Here is a 21,784-nt window from a genome sequence, read left to right as displayed (position 1 = left end):
TTTATTGAACATCAAACAAATTTGAAAAAAAAAATCAATATCTAATTTTACCCTTCAGAAAAGAGAATCAATTACACTATACAGAGAAGTAATGAGGACATGGCAAACAAAAAGAAACAATTCCGAGTAAAAAATAACCATTATAATATTATATTTAAGCATTAACAAAAAGATAGGGAATAATTCATCAAAACCAAAAAAAGCACACATTGTTCCAGTGTTATATGCCTTGATTTTATTCGTCTTTTTAAGATATTCATAAAATTAACGGATCTCTATCATGTTTGTTTTTCTTACTTCACACTTCTATATGTATAATTTAGATTGGAGAAGTAACAAATATATAATACTTTCTACCTTTTTGTTATATGAGTCAAAATACATGAGAATTTGTTTAAAATTTATAATAAAATTAATGTTTAATTTAGTACTTATAAAACGTTTTAAATAGATCTAGAATTCAAGTGAGAATTTACAAAAGTAGAAAAGGATGTGAGGGGCTGTAAGCTAGTGGGAGAGAGTGTAAACAGATTAAGTGGGCGGGTTTATGAGCTTAAAGTGAGAATTTGGGTACAAACATATTTGTGGGGTAAATGTTATGTAGAGTTTTTTTGTATTTTTCTTTAATTTTGTTATCTATACACTGATATTTTCCATTTCTGAATCTTAGAATAAATCTGTTCAGTATATCTTCTTCTCCTATTGACACTCCGATTTACTAATGAATGTTGGGTTTAAACATATGTTGTGGCAAATAAATGGCAAAATCCTTTGACACCTTTAAAGAACCACTCCAACGAAACATAACATGACCTTGTAGCATTTATCCTGATGATGGTGCACATATATGAGAACATTAACATATTTCTTTTTTGAAAAAGATCATATTTGTGTCTTAGAAAATACGCTGGTCAGGCCACAAGCTAGGTGCTCCGCTCCGTTCTGTTGCATTTGCTTGTAGACAAATAGATCCATGAACGTCTTCAATTTCCTCGTCTGAGCTGGAATCCAAATCAAAACTGTATGTGTGGATTGGTACAAACATTTTTGTTAGCTTGGGGTTGTGAGGGGTTGTAAGCTAGCAGGAGAGAGTGCAAATAGATGGATGATGGGAAAGTGGGCGGGTTTACTCTGCTGCAACAGTCAGATTTAGAGGTGAATTTCTAATGAACTACTGCTGCCCTGCTGAATGTATGTCCTAGAAAACAACTGTTTCTAGTATAATTATATGTGAGAAAAAAAGCAGGAATCTGAAAGCTTCAGGTTTGAAACTTTTCGCCCCTTTCTGGTGCGTGTTAGCCCCTCCCCCACATGCTAAAAAGGGGCCAAAACCTTTAGTTTTGAAACCTTTGGCTGCTTTCTGGTTTGTGTTAGATGGGCTTACGGTCAGAAAATGTCTGTAATGTCCACCAAATGTCACATTCACTAACTAATGTGGTAGTAGGAAACGCCACCATTGAATGTTTCACATTTCAAGCGGATTATTCAAACGACGGAACTACTTTTTGGCAATATATGTTGTAGAGTACTTGTACTTGTGCTATATATTTTTTTGCACACAAGAACCACTTGAATTGGTAGTACATACATTACAGACAGTTTTTTAATGTAATTATTCAAGTTCCTAGAGTCAGTGAATGCACCAGAACTGAGGTTCCCAACCTCATCGATTTTGATTGGCCCTTTGTGTTAGCCCCTCCCCCACACTCTAGGGAGGGGCCAAAAGTTTTAAAACTGAAACTTTCAGTTTTGAAACAAACACACAAAAAAAGTTGAAACTGAAAAAAAAAAAAAAAATTTGAGTTTTAAACTTAAAAACAAAATTTGAAGATGAAAATAATCAAGTTTATACTAGAACTGTGAAAAGTTTCAAACACTTAAATTTTTCTTACCTTAACACCAATATTTCAAGTTGTTTTATTAGGGTTTCAAATTCAATTTAGCTCCATATGTTTCCATCTCATTGGTCTGCTACCAACATAGAAAGGCATAAGATGACTTTCGTGCCCCTCATTTCTCAAACACTTTTTTGGGTTTGTGCTATAAAGAATTTAGGCAGTCCTGAAGAACAGACCAATGCAACCTGTTATTAGCAAGGTGTTAGATGATCATGACAGTTTTTTACCCAGTATGAATTTCATTGTTCTTTCCATTAAACCAAGGTCTAAAGGAAAGGTCTCCTGAGTGTTTAGCCCTTTCAACTAGGGATGTCCCGATCCGATCACGTGATCGGAAATTGGGGCCGATCACGTGATTGGGGACTCGATCGGAATCGGACTCCTTTGTCCGATCAGGATCGGATGTTTCATTTATTCTCATTATGATCAGAGCTTATATATTTCATCATATCATTACGGATAAATACTCCACTCCAAGTCTGCATGTCATGAAAAGATCACAAAATGTCATCACCAAAAAACGCAGCAGAAAACAGCAGCAGCTCAAGCAGAAGGCTAACTTGTAAACAAAGCTAGCTAGAAAGCTAACTTCCGGGATCATTAACTCTTTAAAAAACGCTTTAAACTGACAGCAAGTGTCTCTATTGGTTTGTCATAACTCAAACAACAACCTCTAAAGGTATTATAACAGAAAAAGACAGTATTTTTTCTTTTAAATGTGAAGCTCTTCATGCTGCAGACAAATGGCTAAACAGCAGCTGCTAACTGCTACATGCTAGCGCCGTGATTTTACTCCTTAGGACCCGAGCTGTCCTTTGATATGCCTGTTTGATTTATCTGACAGAAATAACAGTTAAGAAAATTAACTACTGTGGTAATAAAACCGAAAATGTGATGTCTTAAGAACTTAAAAAAGAAGCACATAACCTTAAAAATAACTAAATAAATAAAACTAATAATTAAAACTAATAATGATATCAGCTATTCATGAACACTCATCAAATTTTATGCTAAAACAAAGTCATAATTTATTTTTAAGAATTTTAAATGAGGACAGGAATCACATTTGGTTAAAAAATGTTCAATAGCTCTAAAGATATTGAAGCTAAAGTCACTAAACTTTATCACATGACTAATTATCACTTATATAACAAGAAAATTGTATTTTTTTTCCCTATTTTATATTTGCTGTATTTTTACTTGTTTATTAAAGCTACTTCACAGAAGTTATTTAAGTTTTTAATGATAAAAGAAGGTTAATGAAATATAAATAAGGGACAACACTAATCTGTTTCTTCAGTTTATCCATGTTTTAAATGTCTTATAAAAGTATCGAATCGGGACTCGGTATCGGCAGATACACAAAATCAAAGGACTCGGAATCGGATCGGACCCAAAAAAACCTGATCGGGACATTCCTACTTTCAACATTATCTGTTGATAGTTTAAATAAAGATTTACGTTAGACACAACAACGCACATTTGCTTGAAAAATAATCATAAAATGGAAAACCAAAACCCAGCGTGGTGATGTCTGATACCCCGCAGGGACTCTTCTTGAACTCAAAAATTAGCAGCAACTTTTTCTGCCTTATTGAAAACTTTCTGAAACTTTGACAGGAAGCTCGCTCTTTTCCTCCCCAGCGCTCGCCTCCAGCTCACATATAGCAGAGACCAGGATCAAACTTTCAACGTCTTCATGCAAGAAAACTTCCCAGTTACAGTCTGATCCGGATGTTCACCGCTTCGTCTCCAAGTTTTGAGTCCGGACTGAAGTTTCCTAGAACTGTAAATGCATCATGCTGTTGCAGCCTGCAGGCCAACACCGGTTTTATTTTAGGATGCAAAGTTTGGCTTAATGTGCACAGAAAGCCCAATTTCAAAGGATCAGGATCCATCTGGTTCAGCATTATCTACCATGTTTTAAGCTGTTGAAGGAAAATGAACTCAATAAACTTGATTAAAAAAGAAAAATCCACAAATTAAACATAAAAATTATAATAAATAAATCCTAATACAGAAAAGCTAGATTACTATTGTCAGGTTTTATTTGTCCCTCTAAAGGGTTGTACTTAAGAGTGTCATTCTTTTGCAATGCAGCTTTTATTTAATCTGAAGTCACGGTATGTTAAACATTATTGCTATTGTAAAACAAATGTAGTTTTATTGTAAAAACTTTGAATTCCAATGCATCCTCTCTCTCAACTCGTCAAATGTGGATGTATGGTCTGGACCCCCTCTGTCACTTTATGAAGTTTTGGCCGTCCCCAACTTGTCGCTTTTTTTTTACGTGCTGGCTGCTCTCATTAAATCAACGGTCCCGGCCCTCTGGACGGAAAACACTATTAATCTGAGGGCCACTTGAAAGTGGGCCACATACACTAACCAGGGGTCCAAAACACTCAGGACGCGGACCGGTACTGGTCCGAGGGCTGCTTGGTACTGGGCCAGAGACACTAACCAGGAGTCCCCAACCCTCGAGATGCGAACTGGTACTGGTCTGAAGGCCATTTAGTACTGGGCCTCAGGCACTAACCAGGGGTCCCCAATCCTCGGTATGCAGACCGGTACTAGTCTGAGGGGTCGCTTGGTACTGGGCCACAGACAGTAGCAAGGGGTCCTCAACCCTCAGGACGTGGGATGGAACTGGTTTGAGGGCCATTTGGTACTGGGCCACAGACACTAACCAGGGGTCCTCAACCCTCGGGACGTGAACCGGTACTGGGCTGAGGGCTGCTTGGTACTGAGCCACAGATACTAACCAGGGTTCTCCAGCCCTCGGGATGTGGACTGCTACTGGTCTGAGGGCTGCTTGGTACTGGGCCACAGCCACTAACCAGGGGTCTCTAACCTCTGGGCTGCGGACTGATACGGCTCTGAGGGCTGCTTGGTACTGGGGCACAGACACCAACCCTCAGAACACAGACCTTTATTGGACTGGTACTGGAATGCAGACAGAACCTCTCCCAGTACCCTAACCTGGTACCCTAACCTTGACTCTGTAGCGGTTTCGTGGTACTTTGTCTTTTTAAATAAAATTGAAATTGACAGAAATCTACAATGGTAATTCGCACACTAAAATGATCCAAAAATCTTAACTGGCTTTGCATAAAAATTGCATCTGTAAGGAATGCATACATATGATAAATGATCTTTGCCAGTTGTAGTGTAGATAAAAACCTATTTTAATCATGCAGATTCTCTTGCTGTTGCTAAAAAAGTCTGCAAAAGGACACCGAACTCTGCTTTTATCGTTGATTTCCTTTGAGCTCAGCTGTTGTAGACCAGAACAAACTCGAATGTCGTTAAAACAAACTCTCTGTCTCTTTGTACGTCTTGTTTATGGGCAGAGCCCAGACTTTGCTGCTCTTCGGCGTCCGCCTTCCCCACTGCGATCCCGCACCCGCCTTAAATACTTCTCGCCAATCACCTTGAGAGCACGCAAGGTGCCTTTGATTTATTGTAGCAACTGAGCAGCTTCTCCATCTTCGACCCCAGCTTGTCACCAGGCGGCTATAATTGGGACTCGCTCATGACCCACCTAACACAGCAGCCCATAAAGGGGGGAGCATCCTTGGGAATTCTCCATCTCTCCAATTTTTGTACATATTTATTTATTTTCTTTTTCTGGTCTCTTTCATTCGTTCCAATCCAAGAAAAAAAAAAGAAAAGTAGGACACCCAGCAGCTCCATTAATTGTTTTGCCCTTTACATCTCAATATCACGAGATGAGAGAAGGGGCGGATGAAGAACGAACGCATCACCGTCTCCCTCCCTCTCTTTGCTTTGCAGGAAGCGGCGGCCAGCTTTGCCGAGTGGGAGAGGCTGATGAAGGGTCTGGGGTCGGGGGTCGCAGACAACCCCTTCACAGAGGTCATGAGCCTGGTGACTCAGATGTACAAGCAAACCGCCATCGCCAAGGTAATGGGACACCAGGTGGAGTTATGTCTTCCTTTCCCCCAAGGTGTATCATTATACAGTAAAGTACAGCTTTGAAAGATGAGGCAGGAGTTCAAGTATGGGAGTCTTTTATGTGTTTGCAGGTAAATATCACTGATTATACACGGTAGACTTGATAGATACTCAATATATTGAGTTGAGTTCAACCCCAGATGAAACAATTACAGAAATGATCAATGACTTCCTGCTTTCTGATCTGTTCAATCAAATCCTACACTATTTACAACAAGATTCCTTACATTTGTCAGGTTTTCTATAAATTTTTCACAATCTGAGATCTTATTTTTTGGCTTTTAAGCCTCTTAACTCAAACTTAACCTTTAAACCAGTCAAGAAAAATGACTGTGCACTTGCAATTGTGTTTTTACGTGTACAAAAATTCCCACTTTTTTAAACAGATATGATTAATAATTAATATAAAAACATAGACACAAAGGCTGCTGCGAGTGCCTTTGTTGCCGGCGCAATCGTTCCAGCTCCGTGGGCTTGTGATGTTTTTCTTAATTTCGTCAAGACAATAATAAAAAGATCCTCCAGCTTTATTGTTATTATCTCAGGCTAATGCTCAAACTATACTACAGACAGACCAAAGTAACATTGACCGTACACCGCACCGGGTGAGACCCTGAATGATCTGGTGAACCCTGACACGGCGACGTGCTTTCTTGAGCTCTCCAAAACGTATAAACCCAAGCTTCTCTATCAACACCATCCATACATTCCAAATTAGCCATTTTTTGTAAGAAGAAAACCAAAGACTTCACTAGATTTAAAAACTTTAGAAACAAAGTGACAGTAAAGGTGAGAAAAGTTAAAGCTGCATAAATATTACTATAATGTACTATATAGTGCTTCAAAAGCAAATGCTGGATGTTAAACCAGCTGAACAAAGTGTAGGAAAGCTAAAAGCGCTCTAATGATGTCGAACAAAGAAGCAAAATGTGAAAAGCACTTTTAAAAAAGTCTGATGATGAGCCGTATGAGCTAAAAAAAAGACTTTTGAAACTGTGCTGTGCTAGAAACATAATAACAGCTCTACATGTTTCAGTGTAGGTTTATCACTTTTCTAATATTTGAATGATAGATATTTGGAGGGAAAATTTCGACTTTTTTTTCTTGCGAAAATGTTTTTCTCAAGAAAAAAAAAACAGATAAAGAAACCAACTGAAATAAGTGTAATAGTTTTAGTTTTTTCTGTAATAATAATCCTAGGCACATTTGGAGAAATAAAGAAAAACTCCAACAGTTTTTAATCATCACTTGTGTGAAATTACCCTTTTTTCCTTTTTGTTTAGAATTCTTCATTTATGATATTGTCATTTCAATCAAGACTATTTCAGCTTAATTACTTCCTTGAATCTTTTTATCTTTTCGGCATTAATACCTATTATCTGAGAGGTTCATCTTATCAGCGCTCTTTCTTTTCTTTCCTTCTACTTTCAAACAGCTGAGTTTTTTTTTTTTTTTACTAAAAAAGGATGTAAAACTACTAAATACCCTTCAAAATGATACAATTAAGAGCCTAATGTTATAAGTGCGGTATAAAGGAACAGACAGAACAATGGTGGTTCCAATGATTTCTTTTACATTTAATTATTTTTTTACATAATATAAAAAGAGAAATGAATTGTTGCTTAAGGGCAATCTTACGTTTTCAGGGAATCTAACCAGGTCTTCTTCCATCTTTAACTCTTAAAATTTCAGATTTATTCTCTATTTAAGCACCATTTTGACCCCAAATCTATTGGGTTTATATAAATTGCTAATTTAAAAATTTAGTTCTAATGATGGATGAACATTAAAACAATGGTAATTTTAGTTTTTTAAAGAGCAGGAGCAACATTTCTGCTTTCCCTTCCATGAATATATCTCCATGTCTTCAGTGGAAGCGCCTACTTTTCACAGATACAACAGACATGCATTAAACATTACCTCTTTGCTTCTTTTTTATCTATTTAACCACGAGAATGCTTTATATTTTAGCCAATACAGTTGACACAAGGCAGTCACTTCTGCTCCGTGTTTTAACTATTTCAGTTAGAATGAAATGTAAATAAGGCCAGGTGGTAAAACAAAAGCACCAGCTGGATGTTGGTTTTTCAAAATAAGACAAATACGAGACACTAAATTAGATTTGAAGACGTTTTCTTGTTTCTTTGTTCTACTAGTGTAACTGAAAGCAAATAAATGAACATTTTCATTGTTTTTTGCTTTTATTAATGCAGTAAAACCAAACATTTTAAGCTGATATTCAGGATTTTTTTTTATGTTTTGTGAACTATTTAAAATAATACATTCTTCTCTTATAAAGGCACATTTCGTCACACATTTAAAGAATGATTTAGTCATGCAAAGTAGTTCCTCATTGCTGCTAATTTCAAAACTAGATACAAGAGCAGAGGGACTCTCTGTAAAGTCTAGAGATTCATTCAGACATAAGTGCAGGAGCTAAGTCAGCAGAATGTTATTTAACAACAAAGATAAAAGGTGCTGTGGGAAATTAGCTGACTCTTTAATCCACCATCCCCCCACACAGCAAGTTTTGTAAATTTTACAAAACTTCAGTGGTTTTTGTTAACTGTTTTTCTTCTTTTCAAACACTAAAGAGGAGTGACGCACTCTAGCAGCCCGTTTGATCGTCGACTAATCGACGACTAATCAACTATTAAATAGTCGATGACTAATTTAATAGTTAGTTAGTCGTTACTTTAAAATATATGGAGTGGGAGGGTAGTAAAGTTGAAAATTATAATGGCATTCTGCTAGCTTTTTAGACTATTTTAGCATGTATTAAGGTTTTTTTAAGCTATTTTGGAGTTTAGCTAATATTTCAGCTACATGGTAGCTGTTTCTGCTAATTTAGTCTTTTTTGTTTGTTTTTTAGGCTATTTAGAAGTTTAGCTAATATTTTAGCTACATGCTATCTGTCTTGGCTAATTTAGTCCTTTTTCCACATTTTTTAAGTGTAATTTGGCATTTGACTAATATTTTAGCTGCCCATCAGCTTCAGCTTTTTTAGTTATCATTTTCAGCATCTTCAGCGGCCAAATTCAGCTTACAACATTCACACTAGCATTATCGCCGCTAATGCTATGTATCTAGTTTTTAGTTAGTTTAAAGCTAATGATGGTTCAGATGTGTCCTTTACATCTACTTTGTGCATGACCTGATTAGTTGACTAATCAGAAAAAATAATCGGTGATCAGTTGACTATTAAGATAATTGTTTGTGGCAGCACTACTCCTGATTGGTTGATAGACCTGTTATTCTTCAAACTTGGGCCATAAATTTGATAGAAAAACAGCTACTAAGTTTGTTAGGACACGAACAACAGTTGGAGGCCGGCTCGACTCTCAGCCCAGATTTAAAAATGCAAAAGATAAGGGGGGACTGAGTGGGGGAGGTGTGGTTTGTATCTGTGATTGAAAGTGACAGCAAGGTTAGCTTGAGGTAACGTAGTCTCTCTGCGTCTTCAAAACGGAGAGCTGTTCCGAGCAAAGAGATGCCAGTTTCTCCACAGAACTTTCTATGGAGGATTTTTCTCCTCCTCCTTCTCCCGAGGCAGATGCTCATGGTCCAGACCCAAGAAAAATGTCTCATTGGTAAAATGATGCTAGCATCATAAGCTAATAAAGGCTAACGTATTAAGCAAACCACCCAGAGTGAAATATTCATTGCAAATCCATCACCAGGATGGAGTTCGCTGGATTTTATGTCAATTGCACTAAACCACTGTTCCCTAACTTCCAAGTCCACTGGAAAGTTGTGCAAGCCAGTAGATTTTTGACAACCAAGGGCAATCCATCAATGAGTCACTCTAAAGCTAACACAACAACAACCGACCGTTCCAGAAATAAAGATGGCCGTGGCTCTGATACTGGAGCTTGGAGCATGACGACATGAAACTTTTGAAATGACACGGGACTTACGCCAGCTGACCAATCATAAAATTTCAGCTGTAATAACTCGCTTCAACCTGTAGGGAGCAGCACACAAAACGTTTTTGACTATACTTTTGAGGAATGAAACAAGTTTATTTTAAATTGTCAAAAATGTGGCAAAGACCAACAGACAGCACTTTCAAGGCCCCATTTATAGGGGTCAAAGCCAAAAAAAAAGTTGATTTAGGGCTTGGTTACCTTTTAAAGTTTGTGCTTGTTTGGATATGTTCACACAAAACCATTATTATAATGATTTGGTTCACTTTTTTATAAACTACTTTTTCCACAGTTGCTTAATTTTCTGAATATGTTGGGATATTCTCGAGTACAAATGTTCTTTTTTTTCACCAATTGTTACATTTCCAAAGTAGTTCAGTTTTCGGTGTTTACGGGAAATCAAGAAGGGCATTAAAAAAGACCAGCCACCAGCTAGTTCAGAAACAAAATATATAGAAGGGGACGTGGGGGAAAAGTAGAAACCAGAAAGGAAAAGAGAAAGCAGGTCATCTACAGGTGAGGCAAGACAAAAAGGAGTCTGAGTTTTTCTCAAAAGCAGGAAATTAACCAACCAGCCATGTTGACCATTGAAATAAGCCACCCTCTGATGCTGAGTCCCAGAAGGGGAACTGAATACTGCATTTAAAGGGCATTATCAACAAACTGATCTATTTTCACTCAAAAGGTGTACTGGATGATGTAGAGCATTAAGAGAAGGAAAACAGTCAGCTAATGTAGTGTTTCTATGCTGCCTAGAAGGCCTGGATCAGGGGTGAACAAGATAAACATTTATTGAACACTAAAACTACATTTTTAAAACTTTAAAAACATAACTTTTTAACATTACTATGAATAAAAACAGGCAGGAATATTATTCCAGAATATATCAACTTAAATAACTTTCAATATTTTGCTCTCCATAAAAATATATTTTGTCAAAATTATACAAGTTAGAAATAAGCGCAAGATAACATCGGGCCATTGATAACAATAAAATATAATTACCCGGAGGGCCGGATTCAGTCCCCGGGCTTTGACTTTGAAACGTTTTGACTAGATGGTCCAGGGTGCAGCCAGTTGTAAAAACAAACCATTCAGTGGAGGCGGGGCTTAAATAGAGTGGAAAAACGCTTGCTAGAATTAACTGGACTGTACCGTACCACTCCTTACTGTACTGGACCACTCGGTGGAAACAAGGCTATGAAGGACCAACTTTTTGTGTTGCAGCTTCATAGTTTATCAAAGTCATACTAAAGCATTTTATCATATTTGTGAACCCTGCGTACCGCAAAAAATTGAGGTCAGTAAACACAGCCAGAAATGACACATAAAGCACGCTTGATATTGACGACATTTAAGAACTACAATAATGCCTTATGGTATGAAAAATTCGGTACTCAAAGAAATAGTGTGTTCACACTAGAGAAGTCGTTGGTCTGGACTGAGTCTGCTTAATTTGTTCCGGATCGAGTCATGAACCTTTCATTTGATCTGTGTTCAGACTGCTGTCAACCGGACATTTCTGTTTTGAAATGAGTTGCTGTGCCTCAACGTTGCTCTACTACTTTCTTTACATGCCATAATGACCGGCTACGGTGGCTGTTTTGGTTCAGTTGTTCCACTCCGAGAATGGAACCTATTCAGCTTGAAGAAACCTAAAGTAAACTGGAGCTCAGACTGATTGGAAACAAACCAAGACCACCTCAGAAGATCCTGAGATCAGTTTCTGTCCTGGACCAGGGTCCGGTTGGGTGTATTCAGACTGAAAATTTGTTCAGGATTATCAGGGGAAAATGAACTCTAGTTCACTTGTAGTGAATCAAATGTGTCCAGTCTGAATATAACACCCTAAAAGACAACCTGTAAACTGAACTACCATAAGATAGCCCTAAACTAAAACAACAAAACCCAGACATAAAGTGTGGATTGTAGGATTTAAGCAATGGAGTAATAAATACCCACAAACCTCACATTTTCCCAACTAAATCCACCAAAAACACCACAAGAAAAATAAACAAATTCACAAAATCAGAACTTACAAAATGTTTATAACACTCTTCATTCAAATGTTTACAAGAAATCCCCTTTATTTAATACCTCAGTATAAATAATCTTTAAAGTATGTGTCTACAGTAAACCTTCACCTATATGCTAATGCTACACTTCACATATGTATTGAGTTTTCCAACAAATTAGGCATTTTTGTTGCCAAAATTTGGTTTAATACAGGGAAAGGGAACTCCAGGCCTCGATGGCCACTGAGTCTGGATGATTTCCAGATATCTAAGCCCTACTCATGACTGGTTACCTGGTTCAGGTGTGTCCAGCCAATTAGAACATGCCAGAGCAGGGGATGTTGGAAAACATGCAGGAATGCAGCCCTCGAGGCCGGGAGTTGCCTATCCCTGGTTTAATATCATCATATCTAGTAAAAAATGGCAACATTCATAAACCTGAAAAGTTGGCGCCAAATTATTGCAAAACAAGTCAATGGTCACATGACTATTATTCAGTTTATTTCAGTCTATCATTTTTTAACAGGTAAATACTTAGTTTCAGATTTGAAAAAAAAAGACCAATTGATGAAAATGTAAAAGATTCCTTCACATTCAATAAGCAAAAAGTAATCTGAAACAGGTGTACATCTAAGAAATGAAAGACGTTTTTATGGACTGTTCTAACACAGGTATTTGTTGGTTTGACAAGGTCTTCAGGTCAGATTTAAGCTTGTTGCACCTTTTTATTGTGTTAGAAGAAAAGGCTGAGTATTCTTACATCAGAGAATATGGCATTGGTCCCCAGAAGAGCTGCTGGTACAAGACTCTTATTCGGTGATACATCTAACACTTTTCGCACACTATTTACAAACCATTCGTTTCTATAGAAACGGAATCGGACAACCTCAGAGGCATTCAAAGCAGTTTAACAAGCTCGGGAATTACCTAAATTGCGCAGTCTTGGTAAAAAAAAAAAATATATATATATATGTTTCAGGAAATGTCGAACGGATGGCACAACCTCATTTTTTTTTAGACTGCTTTCGCTAAACGCTCACTGCGATCTCACGGGGGAAAGCGTTGCCACAGCAACAGGGCCTAATGGTCACCAACGAAAGCACTTAGACAAAGTAGGGAGTTATAACTGAGGCATTATTTAGTTGCGTCCAGCCTGCCATGATTACACCTCATATCAAAGTTACACGCCGCACTAAAATAGCATCTCTGTGATGTTGTTGCCATGGAAACTTGGGTTGCACTCTCTCTCTCTCTGAGTTTGAAGAGGTGGTTTATTTAATGAGAGAAATAAGTAGTGTGGGAAGGTGGCTGGAGGCATACAGTACGAAAAAAGCGCCGGGGTCAGAGCCACTAGAATCCGTACATTTACATTTCCACTTCTACCCCTCCCCCACTAATCCTGACTCTCGGAGAACCGGCGGTTCCTGTCGTTCTTGTGTTTATAAATGAACAAACAGTTCCTCCAATTAAAGCCCCCCCCCCCATCATCTTGGTTGTTCGAAGGCGTCCGTTCCTCTCAATTAGTCAAACGCCTTCAGCCATGAGGAGCGCGGCCCCGGGGTTAACACAGACCGGAGATAACCCCGGAACGCAATCATTGACATGCTGCTCGCTCAACCTGCCTCCGTGATTGGATCTCTTTTGCAATCGGTGTTGTTTGCTGATTGGATTTCTGCTCGGTCTAGCCCAACACCGCACCTCCTTTCATTACAAACTCCCGCCACCCGCCCGCCCTGCGCCCTCCTTCATCCCCCTCGGCGCCGATACCGCCGGACCAGTCTCATTTCCTGTCCGATCGGTTTCTACAGTTTCTCTACTTCAGAAAAAAGCTGGTGGCTTTCTTCTTTTTTAGATCATGGAGATGGGGGGGGGTGATAGATTCACATATCTGTGTCACTCTGAAGAGCATCGAGGGCCCTGCCCGCCTGCTCGCTCGGCGGGCCTCCTGACGACAGAGCTGCCAAAAGCCTTTGGGGTATTTTTGTTGCTTTACCCACCAAGCATCTGCTCCCAATTACCCAGAGAGGACAGCTCTGATGCTGGACTTTAAAGCGAGATAACGGGGCGCTTCAGACAGCCGAGAAGTTTGTGCACTAATTAAACTCAGCGGAAGGAAGCCGGCGAAGCCAAGCCGTCAGTAATGAGGACCTCTCAGATCAGAACAGGGTCGGCGGGCCTGCCGGATAGATTCATTATCAGGCGCAGCGGCTAATTATCAGCAAGGCAAAGCAGAGGTTCTCCCACCAGAGCAGGTGTGATGGCTGCAGAGGTTGTCAGGTTGTTGGGGGGGGTGTGGTGGATATTAGCGGTTGGATTCGCACCACAGAGAGCGGCCTGTCTCCAAAAGCGCCTCGTAAGAGCTGCATTTCACTGCAAGCAGACCTCAATGTTTCCCTCTAGTCGAGGGGGGGGGGGCTATTCCTGGCTGCTTTGTGTCCTGGGGCGCCGAAATGAGCCAAAACCTCGATCCTCAATGACACACTCATGCAGCACTTCCACTGTAAAAGCGGGCAGCAGCAACCACACACGGCGAAATGACAGATATCTACAGGGTAAACTTAACTCGCGAGCTGCAGAAAAAGCCGCCTTGCTTTTTTAAAGATTCTCGCTCTGTCAATCAGGGTCAAAGTCTCAGCAGAGCCAAGCGGGAGGCTGTTGAATATGGGCTCTGCTGTTTTTAAGGCATTGTTACCACGCCGCTTCATAAATAAAACAAGAATGATGGAGAAAAAAGGCCAGGCGAGGATGAAAAAGAACAGCAGGAGAATAAAAAAGAGCAAATAAATCCAGTGGCAAAGAGAAACTTACTGCTTTAATTTGGGGGAACTTGGGAAAGAGGTGGAAACGGTTTTGAATGAAATTTGTGTTTTTTGTTGAATTTATAGTCAGAATTTTGTTGGACAGTAGTCGCTCTTTTATTGTTCTAAAAATAACACACAAAAGACGAAATCCGCAAAGTAGTCAACTATATTTTTGCGATTATTATGGATGTTTGTGCTGCCACCTAACTGGGTCTCCCTGCACCTTTAAAAATGCTGGTTTGTGTCAGGAAGGCCACCTGGTGTAAAACAGTGAAAACTAATTTGCTTTGTTAACCCCTGACCGGATACGCTGAAAGGTGAATAACAACACAGATGTTTAAAGGCTGTAAAACTCCTACATTAAACATTTTTTTCAGACAGTTACACACATTTTTTACACTTTTCTCTCATATTTAAACTCTCAAAGTTCCAACTTTCGTACAAAAACAAGTCCACTTCTATAGAATGAAAACTAAGATCTGCAAGCGATGGAAACTGTATGTATCCTTTTCAAGCAACCAATCAAACTCAACTTTTACTAATTCTTACTACATGTAATTAATCAAATGTTACATAAGTGTGCTTTTGTTTTTGTTTGTTTGTTTTTAATTTTTTTCTATCGATGCATTTCATTATTTATGCAATAAGTTTGAAAAATCTGTCTTTTGTCCTGTTTTGTCCACAATCTATGCTTGAAATAAACCAAATCAATCAATCAATCAATCAATAAATGAATCAATCAATTGGTTAATTTTGTAGCGTAAAAGAGATTCTCTACAGCCAATCATCATGCACAACACAGTGCACTGTAACACATAAAACAAAACAAAAAAATCTATTAAACTACAAACTGAAAAAGGTGAACTGCCTAGCTCTACCCTGTAAAGATTTCCATCAAGGAGTAATTCCTGCTGATTTGAATAAACCGTAAGGATTTCCGACAAGAAGAAAATATTCCAGACATCAAATCCTGCTGAATTCAGATGGATAAATTGTATTTAATTTAAAAAAAATACCAAAAGGAAATTAGAAATTAAAATGGTGACTTGGTTCTCACCTGTGACCTTGCCCTTCATGGATGCTTTTTTCCCCTGTTTATTCCCTAGAACTTTTGCCACCAGTATATAAATAATAGTTATTTTATTTACACCACACTTCAGATATCAAATGAAAGGTTTAAAGTGGTTAATACCAGTTAATATATAATCAAAAATCAAGCATTTATTAGTTGTTGGATGCGTAAAAAGTGATTCTTAAAGTCCCTCTCCAATATCTTTTTGATCTGTTTCAAAGAGTCCCCAGTGGTCTTTAATTACTATTATGCAGTTTTAAGAATAAATCAAAAACTCTGTGCTGTTTTTTTAGGAAATATTTTCTGCAAAGCAGCAGGAGTTCACCAGAATTTTGGCTCTTAATTGTGGGCGGGACTGTTGAGGTGGAAGTAAACCTCTGCTGATATCCCATCAACCCTTTTTTTACACTCTCTCCTGCTAGCTTACAGCCACTTACAACCCCAGGCTAGCATTAGCGAACCAAAAAAATGGTGAATAACATTGGAGCTATTCAGCCGTACAGTTCTGATCCAGATGCCAGCTCAGATGAGGAAAAACAAAGACGTTAGTGGACCTATTTGTCTGCAAGTGGATGCTTTGGAATTGTAACGGAGCAAGAAGACTTTGACACGCCCATTTCAGTTGTATCGTCACAAACCTGAGCATTTTTAAATCGTGGGTTTTTACCTGCTCCTGATCCAATACTATTTGAATAAAGAAATATTCAAAAACAGTTTTATTCTTAAATTATTTTATAAGTCTTCCATCGGGAGGAAAATGCCACAAGAACATTTCAAAAACATAATTTTCATTGAAGTAGATCTTGTAATACCTCCACTGTCTAAAGATGCAACAACTTCAATCTGTAGCCACTCTCTCAAAACGCTAACAAACCCCTCGAGACGCTAGCACTCCCTCCAAATGTTACCTACTCCCTTAAAACATTAGCCACACCCTTGAAATACTAGCCACTCCCTCAAAACGCAAGTCACTCTCTCGAAGCGCTAGCCAGTCCCTCGAAACGTTAGCCACTTTTTTTAAACTCTAGCCATTTCCTCGAAGCACTAGCCACACCCTTAAAACGTTAGCCACTCCCTTGAAGCACTAACCACTCTCTCGAAATGCTAGCCACTCCCCCAAAAAGCTAGCCAGTGTCTTGAGACATTAGCCACTTCCTCGAAACACTAGCCACTCTCTTGAAACTCAAGCCCAAGGGTCGACAACCTTTAACAGTAAAAGAGCCTTTTGGGCTCATTTTCTACAGATCAAAACCTAGAAGGAGCTGCATTGACTTACTTTAACCTTTAAGAAATTTGGATTTGCATTCATAACTTTCTTTTTGTTTTTTTTAATTGTGAATAATGTCTATTTTTTGGCACAAACAAAAGGAGAAAATATGAAAAAAGAAACTAGCATCTCTCATTTTTTTTACGTTTTTACCTTTAGTAGCAAAAAAGCAAGCTTGTTGCTTAATTATTAGCTGAACTCAAACAATTTTAGCATGTTGCTGAAATAAAAGGTAAACTCAAAATTAGCCTAAAACTCCAGTAGATTACAAATTAGCTAAAAATATTAGATTATTGCTAAACTATTAGCTAAACTCCAAATTAGCATAAAAAAATAATTAGAGGCCAAATATGCCAAAAAAAGCTAGTTACTAATTACTAGCTTAACTCCAAAACAGCCTAAAGTTCCTCACTAAACTGAATTAGTCAAAAATGTTAGCATGTTGTGAAAATAGAGGCTAATTTCGAAATTATCCAAAAATATTTCAGTAGATAATAAATTAGCTTTAAACATCAGAATTTTACTAAAATATCAGCTAAACTCCAATTAGCATAATATTCCTCATCAAACTAAATTAGTCAACAACATTAGACTGTTGCTAAAATAGAAAATAAACTCTAAATTAGCCTGAAAACCCCAGTAGACAAGAAACTAGCAAAAATGTTAGCATGCTGCTAAAATACAAGCTAAACTCTAACTTTTTAAAAAGTTATTATTATTTTATTTTTCTTTAGCCAGAGAACCACCATGGAGAGATAAAAGAGCCACATGTGGCTCTGGAGCCGCAAGTTGCAGACCCCTGCACTAGCCAGTCCCTCGAGACATAAGCCACTCCTTTGAAATGCTAGCCACTCTCTCGAAACATTAGCCATTCTCTTGAAACGCTAGCCAGTCCCTCAAAATGCTAGCCACTCCTTCGAAACTAGTGTCACACAAAACCTAGTGTACTGCACTTAACATAACTCAGCATACGTTTGTAAATTTAATTTTACAGTACTACAATAGTGTAATTGTATTCATGCATTCTGTAAAGGGAAATAAAAGGCTATAAACAGGTCAGAGGAACTATTTGAGTTTCTTGTAAGTTTTTTTTTTTTAATGCTTTTAAAAGAAATTTCTGATTTTTTTAAGAATTAAATTGTTATATTCTTTCATGAGATAATTTAAAATGCAACTTCCTTTTCACCAAAATGTTTATTGTTTTAAAATGCTAGACAACAATTAAATCGTCAATACTAAAAGAGTATTGCAGCTAATATATGTGTCAACGTTTCTCACTGTTTTTCCACATAACGTTTAAACCTTAAAAAATGAAGTAAAAGCTCCTAAAATGATCCGAAACGCCTCTTCCTGGTAGTTCAGGGTTTTAAAGATCGACTCTTTTTGTTTGGGCTGTCACCAAATCAAATGAGCACTCCCACCAGTCATATGGGTAAGTTGTGAGTTATCGATTTGCTTTCGCTATCTGTGAGCTGACAAATGCGCCCCAGCCGCTGTGTGTGCTCTCTCTTTTCAAAGTCTGGATCCCTGGCATTCAATTGTGATCGATCACCCAGGAAGAATGTTGCGGTGATTAATTGACTTCTCCAGCGATCTCACCGCTTTCTCTGTATGTGGCCGAGCAGCAAAGTGATGGATTCAGTGGCTGTCTGTCTGTCATCTGTTCCTCGTCTGTGTTTTGTGTGTGGCCAGGCGGGAGCTGTGAAGGACTACATTAAGATGATGCTGGAGGCGGAGCAGCTGAAGTTCCTGGTGTTCGGGCACCACCTTACCATGCTTCAAGCCTGTACCGAAGCTGCCATCGAGGCCAAGGTAACTGGGGGAAAATAGGAAGCATGGGAGCTGTAACAAGTGGTTCTCAAGATCAACTGCTCGTTTGCCAGATACTCTAGCCAATAGTATGTTGCTGATAACCAATTTTAAGTCAATTAAAGCCAGGAAAGATTAAATCCAGGCTCTCAAGACTCCTAAATGCAAGACTGGGCAGCAAGACAGGCTCCAAACTCATCTCCTCCCTCATACACAAGCGTGTTCGACCCATGTCGCCTCCCATCCAACAATTTCTATCCTCTTCTAATCCCAACACTTCTAATGGATGCTAAGGCACGACCCACCTCCTCAGCCATAGCTGTTTAAACACAATGCTGGCTTGATTACGGCGACACACCTACAGCTTTGTTTGGACGTCTCATCGTAGACGAGGAATGACAAAGTGAAGCAACGAAATCTCGTTCCTCTCTCTGAATGATAGGAAAACACAGTTTTCACCTCCGTACGTAGTGGCTATTAATAAGGAGGCCCCCATATGGAAGTGCAACGACTTTGAGAGTTAGCTGGGTTAAGGAGGTGATAGAACAAATAATTTATGAGAAAGATTAGTGTCAAACGTTTGTAGATTGTGGGTTAAAATTCTTATAGTTATTTGACAGTTTAGCACAGTCATCAGTAATAAAAGTAGTAATGATTAGAGCTGTCAGGCGATTAATTTTTTTAATCGCGATTAATCGCACTTCCTGAGTTAACTCGCGATTAATCGCAAGTTAAAATGTGGCCTTTTTTTTAAGGAAAAAAAATGTGTGCTTCGTGGAATTTAGCAGTTCTACATTAATTATGAAAACAAAAATGACAAAATTAATAGTTTTCATCAGAAATACTTTATTTTGTAACATTGTATTGAGATAAACTTTCTTAACAATAAAAGGCTGTAACATCAAATGCCTAACAAAAGCCCAAGTGCAAATGAAGGGCATTTTAAATTCAAAACTTCAATCAACGTTCAGTAAAATAAAATAAAAAACATTAAAAATAAAATTTACATAACACTTTCATGTTCATTTTTTGTCAGGACCAAATCTTTTCCTCCTCTGCTGAACTACAGTAATCAATGAAATAGAGATTTATCATTTCCAATGAACTTTTGTTTTTTAAAACATTAAAGACTGAGAAAAGCGGGATACTCTGTGGATAGTTTGACAGTCTGTTACTGCCGCCGCGTTCTCTGGCTGCAGCTCGATGCAGCGACGTGTCCAGCGGAGCTCACGCCATGAATATGCCGGCAGACAGACCGCTATGCTGGGGTTGGATCTCACTTAAACCCTCAGAACATTTAAAACGTCCCCCGGTGCGCTTGCTGTCGGGGGTCCGCAGCTCTCAGGACGCGGCGCCGGACGCGAGCCGGTACCACCAGACGTGGTACTGGACGCGAACCGGAGCCGGGTTAGGGTGCAGGAGCTCTCCAGGTCCTAGTGCCGACCGGTTTTAGCTCGCAGCTCGGTGTTTGGAGACCCGCCGGTGATCTAGTAAGAGCAGCCGGTGAGAGAGGGGTGGGACGCCCTCGCGCGGAATGGAAAGGCACGTATGAGAAAGTCCGCGATTAATGCGTCAAAAAAATTGTCGCCGTCAAGCACGTGTCAGATTAACGCGTTTTTAACGCGACAAATCTGACAGCCCTAGTAATGATATAAGTAAATATTTGTAGATATCATTAAGATCCTAATTAAACTGTAGATTTGGTGTGTTACTTTTGGATTTCTAATTTTTTTGTTTTGTCTTGACCGTTTTTGCATGCTTTCGACTCCCATAACCCTTTAACTCTTTATGCAGTTAACATAATTCCAACGGGTTCTGAAGCAGAGAAAAGCCCTAACTACCACGCCACCAAGCATGGTGTGTCTTTAGAAAGACTTCTCCAGTGTTAAAATTTTAAAAATCTAAAGATCTCTGTTCTTAAAGGTTTAGAGATAGAGAAGAAAACTAGATCACCAGTGAAATTCGTCTTGGGTTCCAAGCAATTGATGGTAAATAAAAAGAAAAACCTCTGCTTAGAGCCCATTTTTCAACCCTCTTCCTTCCTTTTTTTCCCCTTAAAGCTGTCTCAGAGGGCTTACTTTGCTACTTTTTCATCCTTAAAGTTTTAAGAAAGAGCAGTGACACTACCCCCAAACACACATAAAAACACAAATCCAGCTTAGACAGCGCCAGCGTCAGGTAAGGAGGGGCACTGCACCGGGCAAAGTTATTGCTTTTATTTTTAAAAATAATTTTTACATTTTTTTAAATTATTACCTTTTTTAACATGAAATAATTGGTGTTTCAAATTGTTATAAAAATACAATGAAAAAAAATGTAATATATAGCCCAGTCATTGGGGTTTGACACTCCCTTTAGCAGATGGTGCCCTAGGCAGCCGCCTAGGTTATCTATGCCCTTTTCGAAATTTTTGGCCAGTTGAGAATTATGCAGTTAAGGTGTATTTTACATGGTTTATATGCAATTATTATGTGAACCTTACAAAATTGTGCGTGATTCTTGTGAGATGCATGCGCAAATCACAACTTTGCACAATCATTCCACGGATGTCCACGTATGTCTAACTGACTTTTCACGCATGCACTACTGTTGTACAATGTTTATATCATGTATAAAGCACCAATATCACATTCAAATTACGTAATTGACGAGATATGGTTTCTGCCCAGAATCAGAGTGTGTCAAAGTGAAGAAATTAATTGAAGTGCGGGTTTACGTGTTCTTTTTATGATTTATTTGTAGTTTTTCCAGGGTTTTGACGTGTTTCGTTTGTGAGACATCTGTGAAAATTTCACTAAAAAGACCATAGCTTTTCTCACTTAATTTATATTCACGTATGACCAATTTTTATCCATGCAATGTGCACAAATCGTACATAGCGACATTCTGATTTAGTTGCCAATACTCTTGCTTCTGTATGACAACCTTACACAAAATACAAAATAAGGTTAGCTAAAGTTTGGCTATCTGTCAGTTATTTACTTTGGTGTTTTTAGAATTGAGCCATCATAATCATTTTGAACA

General features: G+C 38.5%; 1 protein-coding gene across 2 annotated transcripts in view; it reads left to right on the top strand.

The window, feature by feature from the left end:
* Positions 1-21,784, top strand: part of zranb3 (zinc finger, RAN-binding domain containing 3) — a 162,254-nt gene that overhangs the window by 52,980 nt on the left and 87,490 nt on the right. For both annotated transcript variants that reach the window (XM_024294520.2, XM_024294518.2), the window contains exons 8-9: positions 5,691-5,819; positions 18,644-18,763. In XM_024294520.2, coding sequence (XP_024150288.1) covers positions 5,691-5,819; positions 18,644-18,763 — 249 coding nt within the window. The remainder of the gene's footprint in view (positions 1-5,690; positions 5,820-18,643; positions 18,764-21,784) is intronic.

This window comes from Oryzias melastigma, linkage group LG2, assembly GCF_002922805.2.
Source record: "Oryzias melastigma strain HK-1 linkage group LG2, ASM292280v2, whole genome shotgun sequence".
In the NCBI taxonomy this organism is placed as follows: domain Eukaryota; kingdom Metazoa; phylum Chordata; class Actinopteri; order Beloniformes; family Adrianichthyidae; genus Oryzias; species Oryzias melastigma.
The sequence above is the reverse complement of the archived record's forward strand: the minus strand, read 5'-3'. Positions and strand labels throughout refer to the sequence as shown.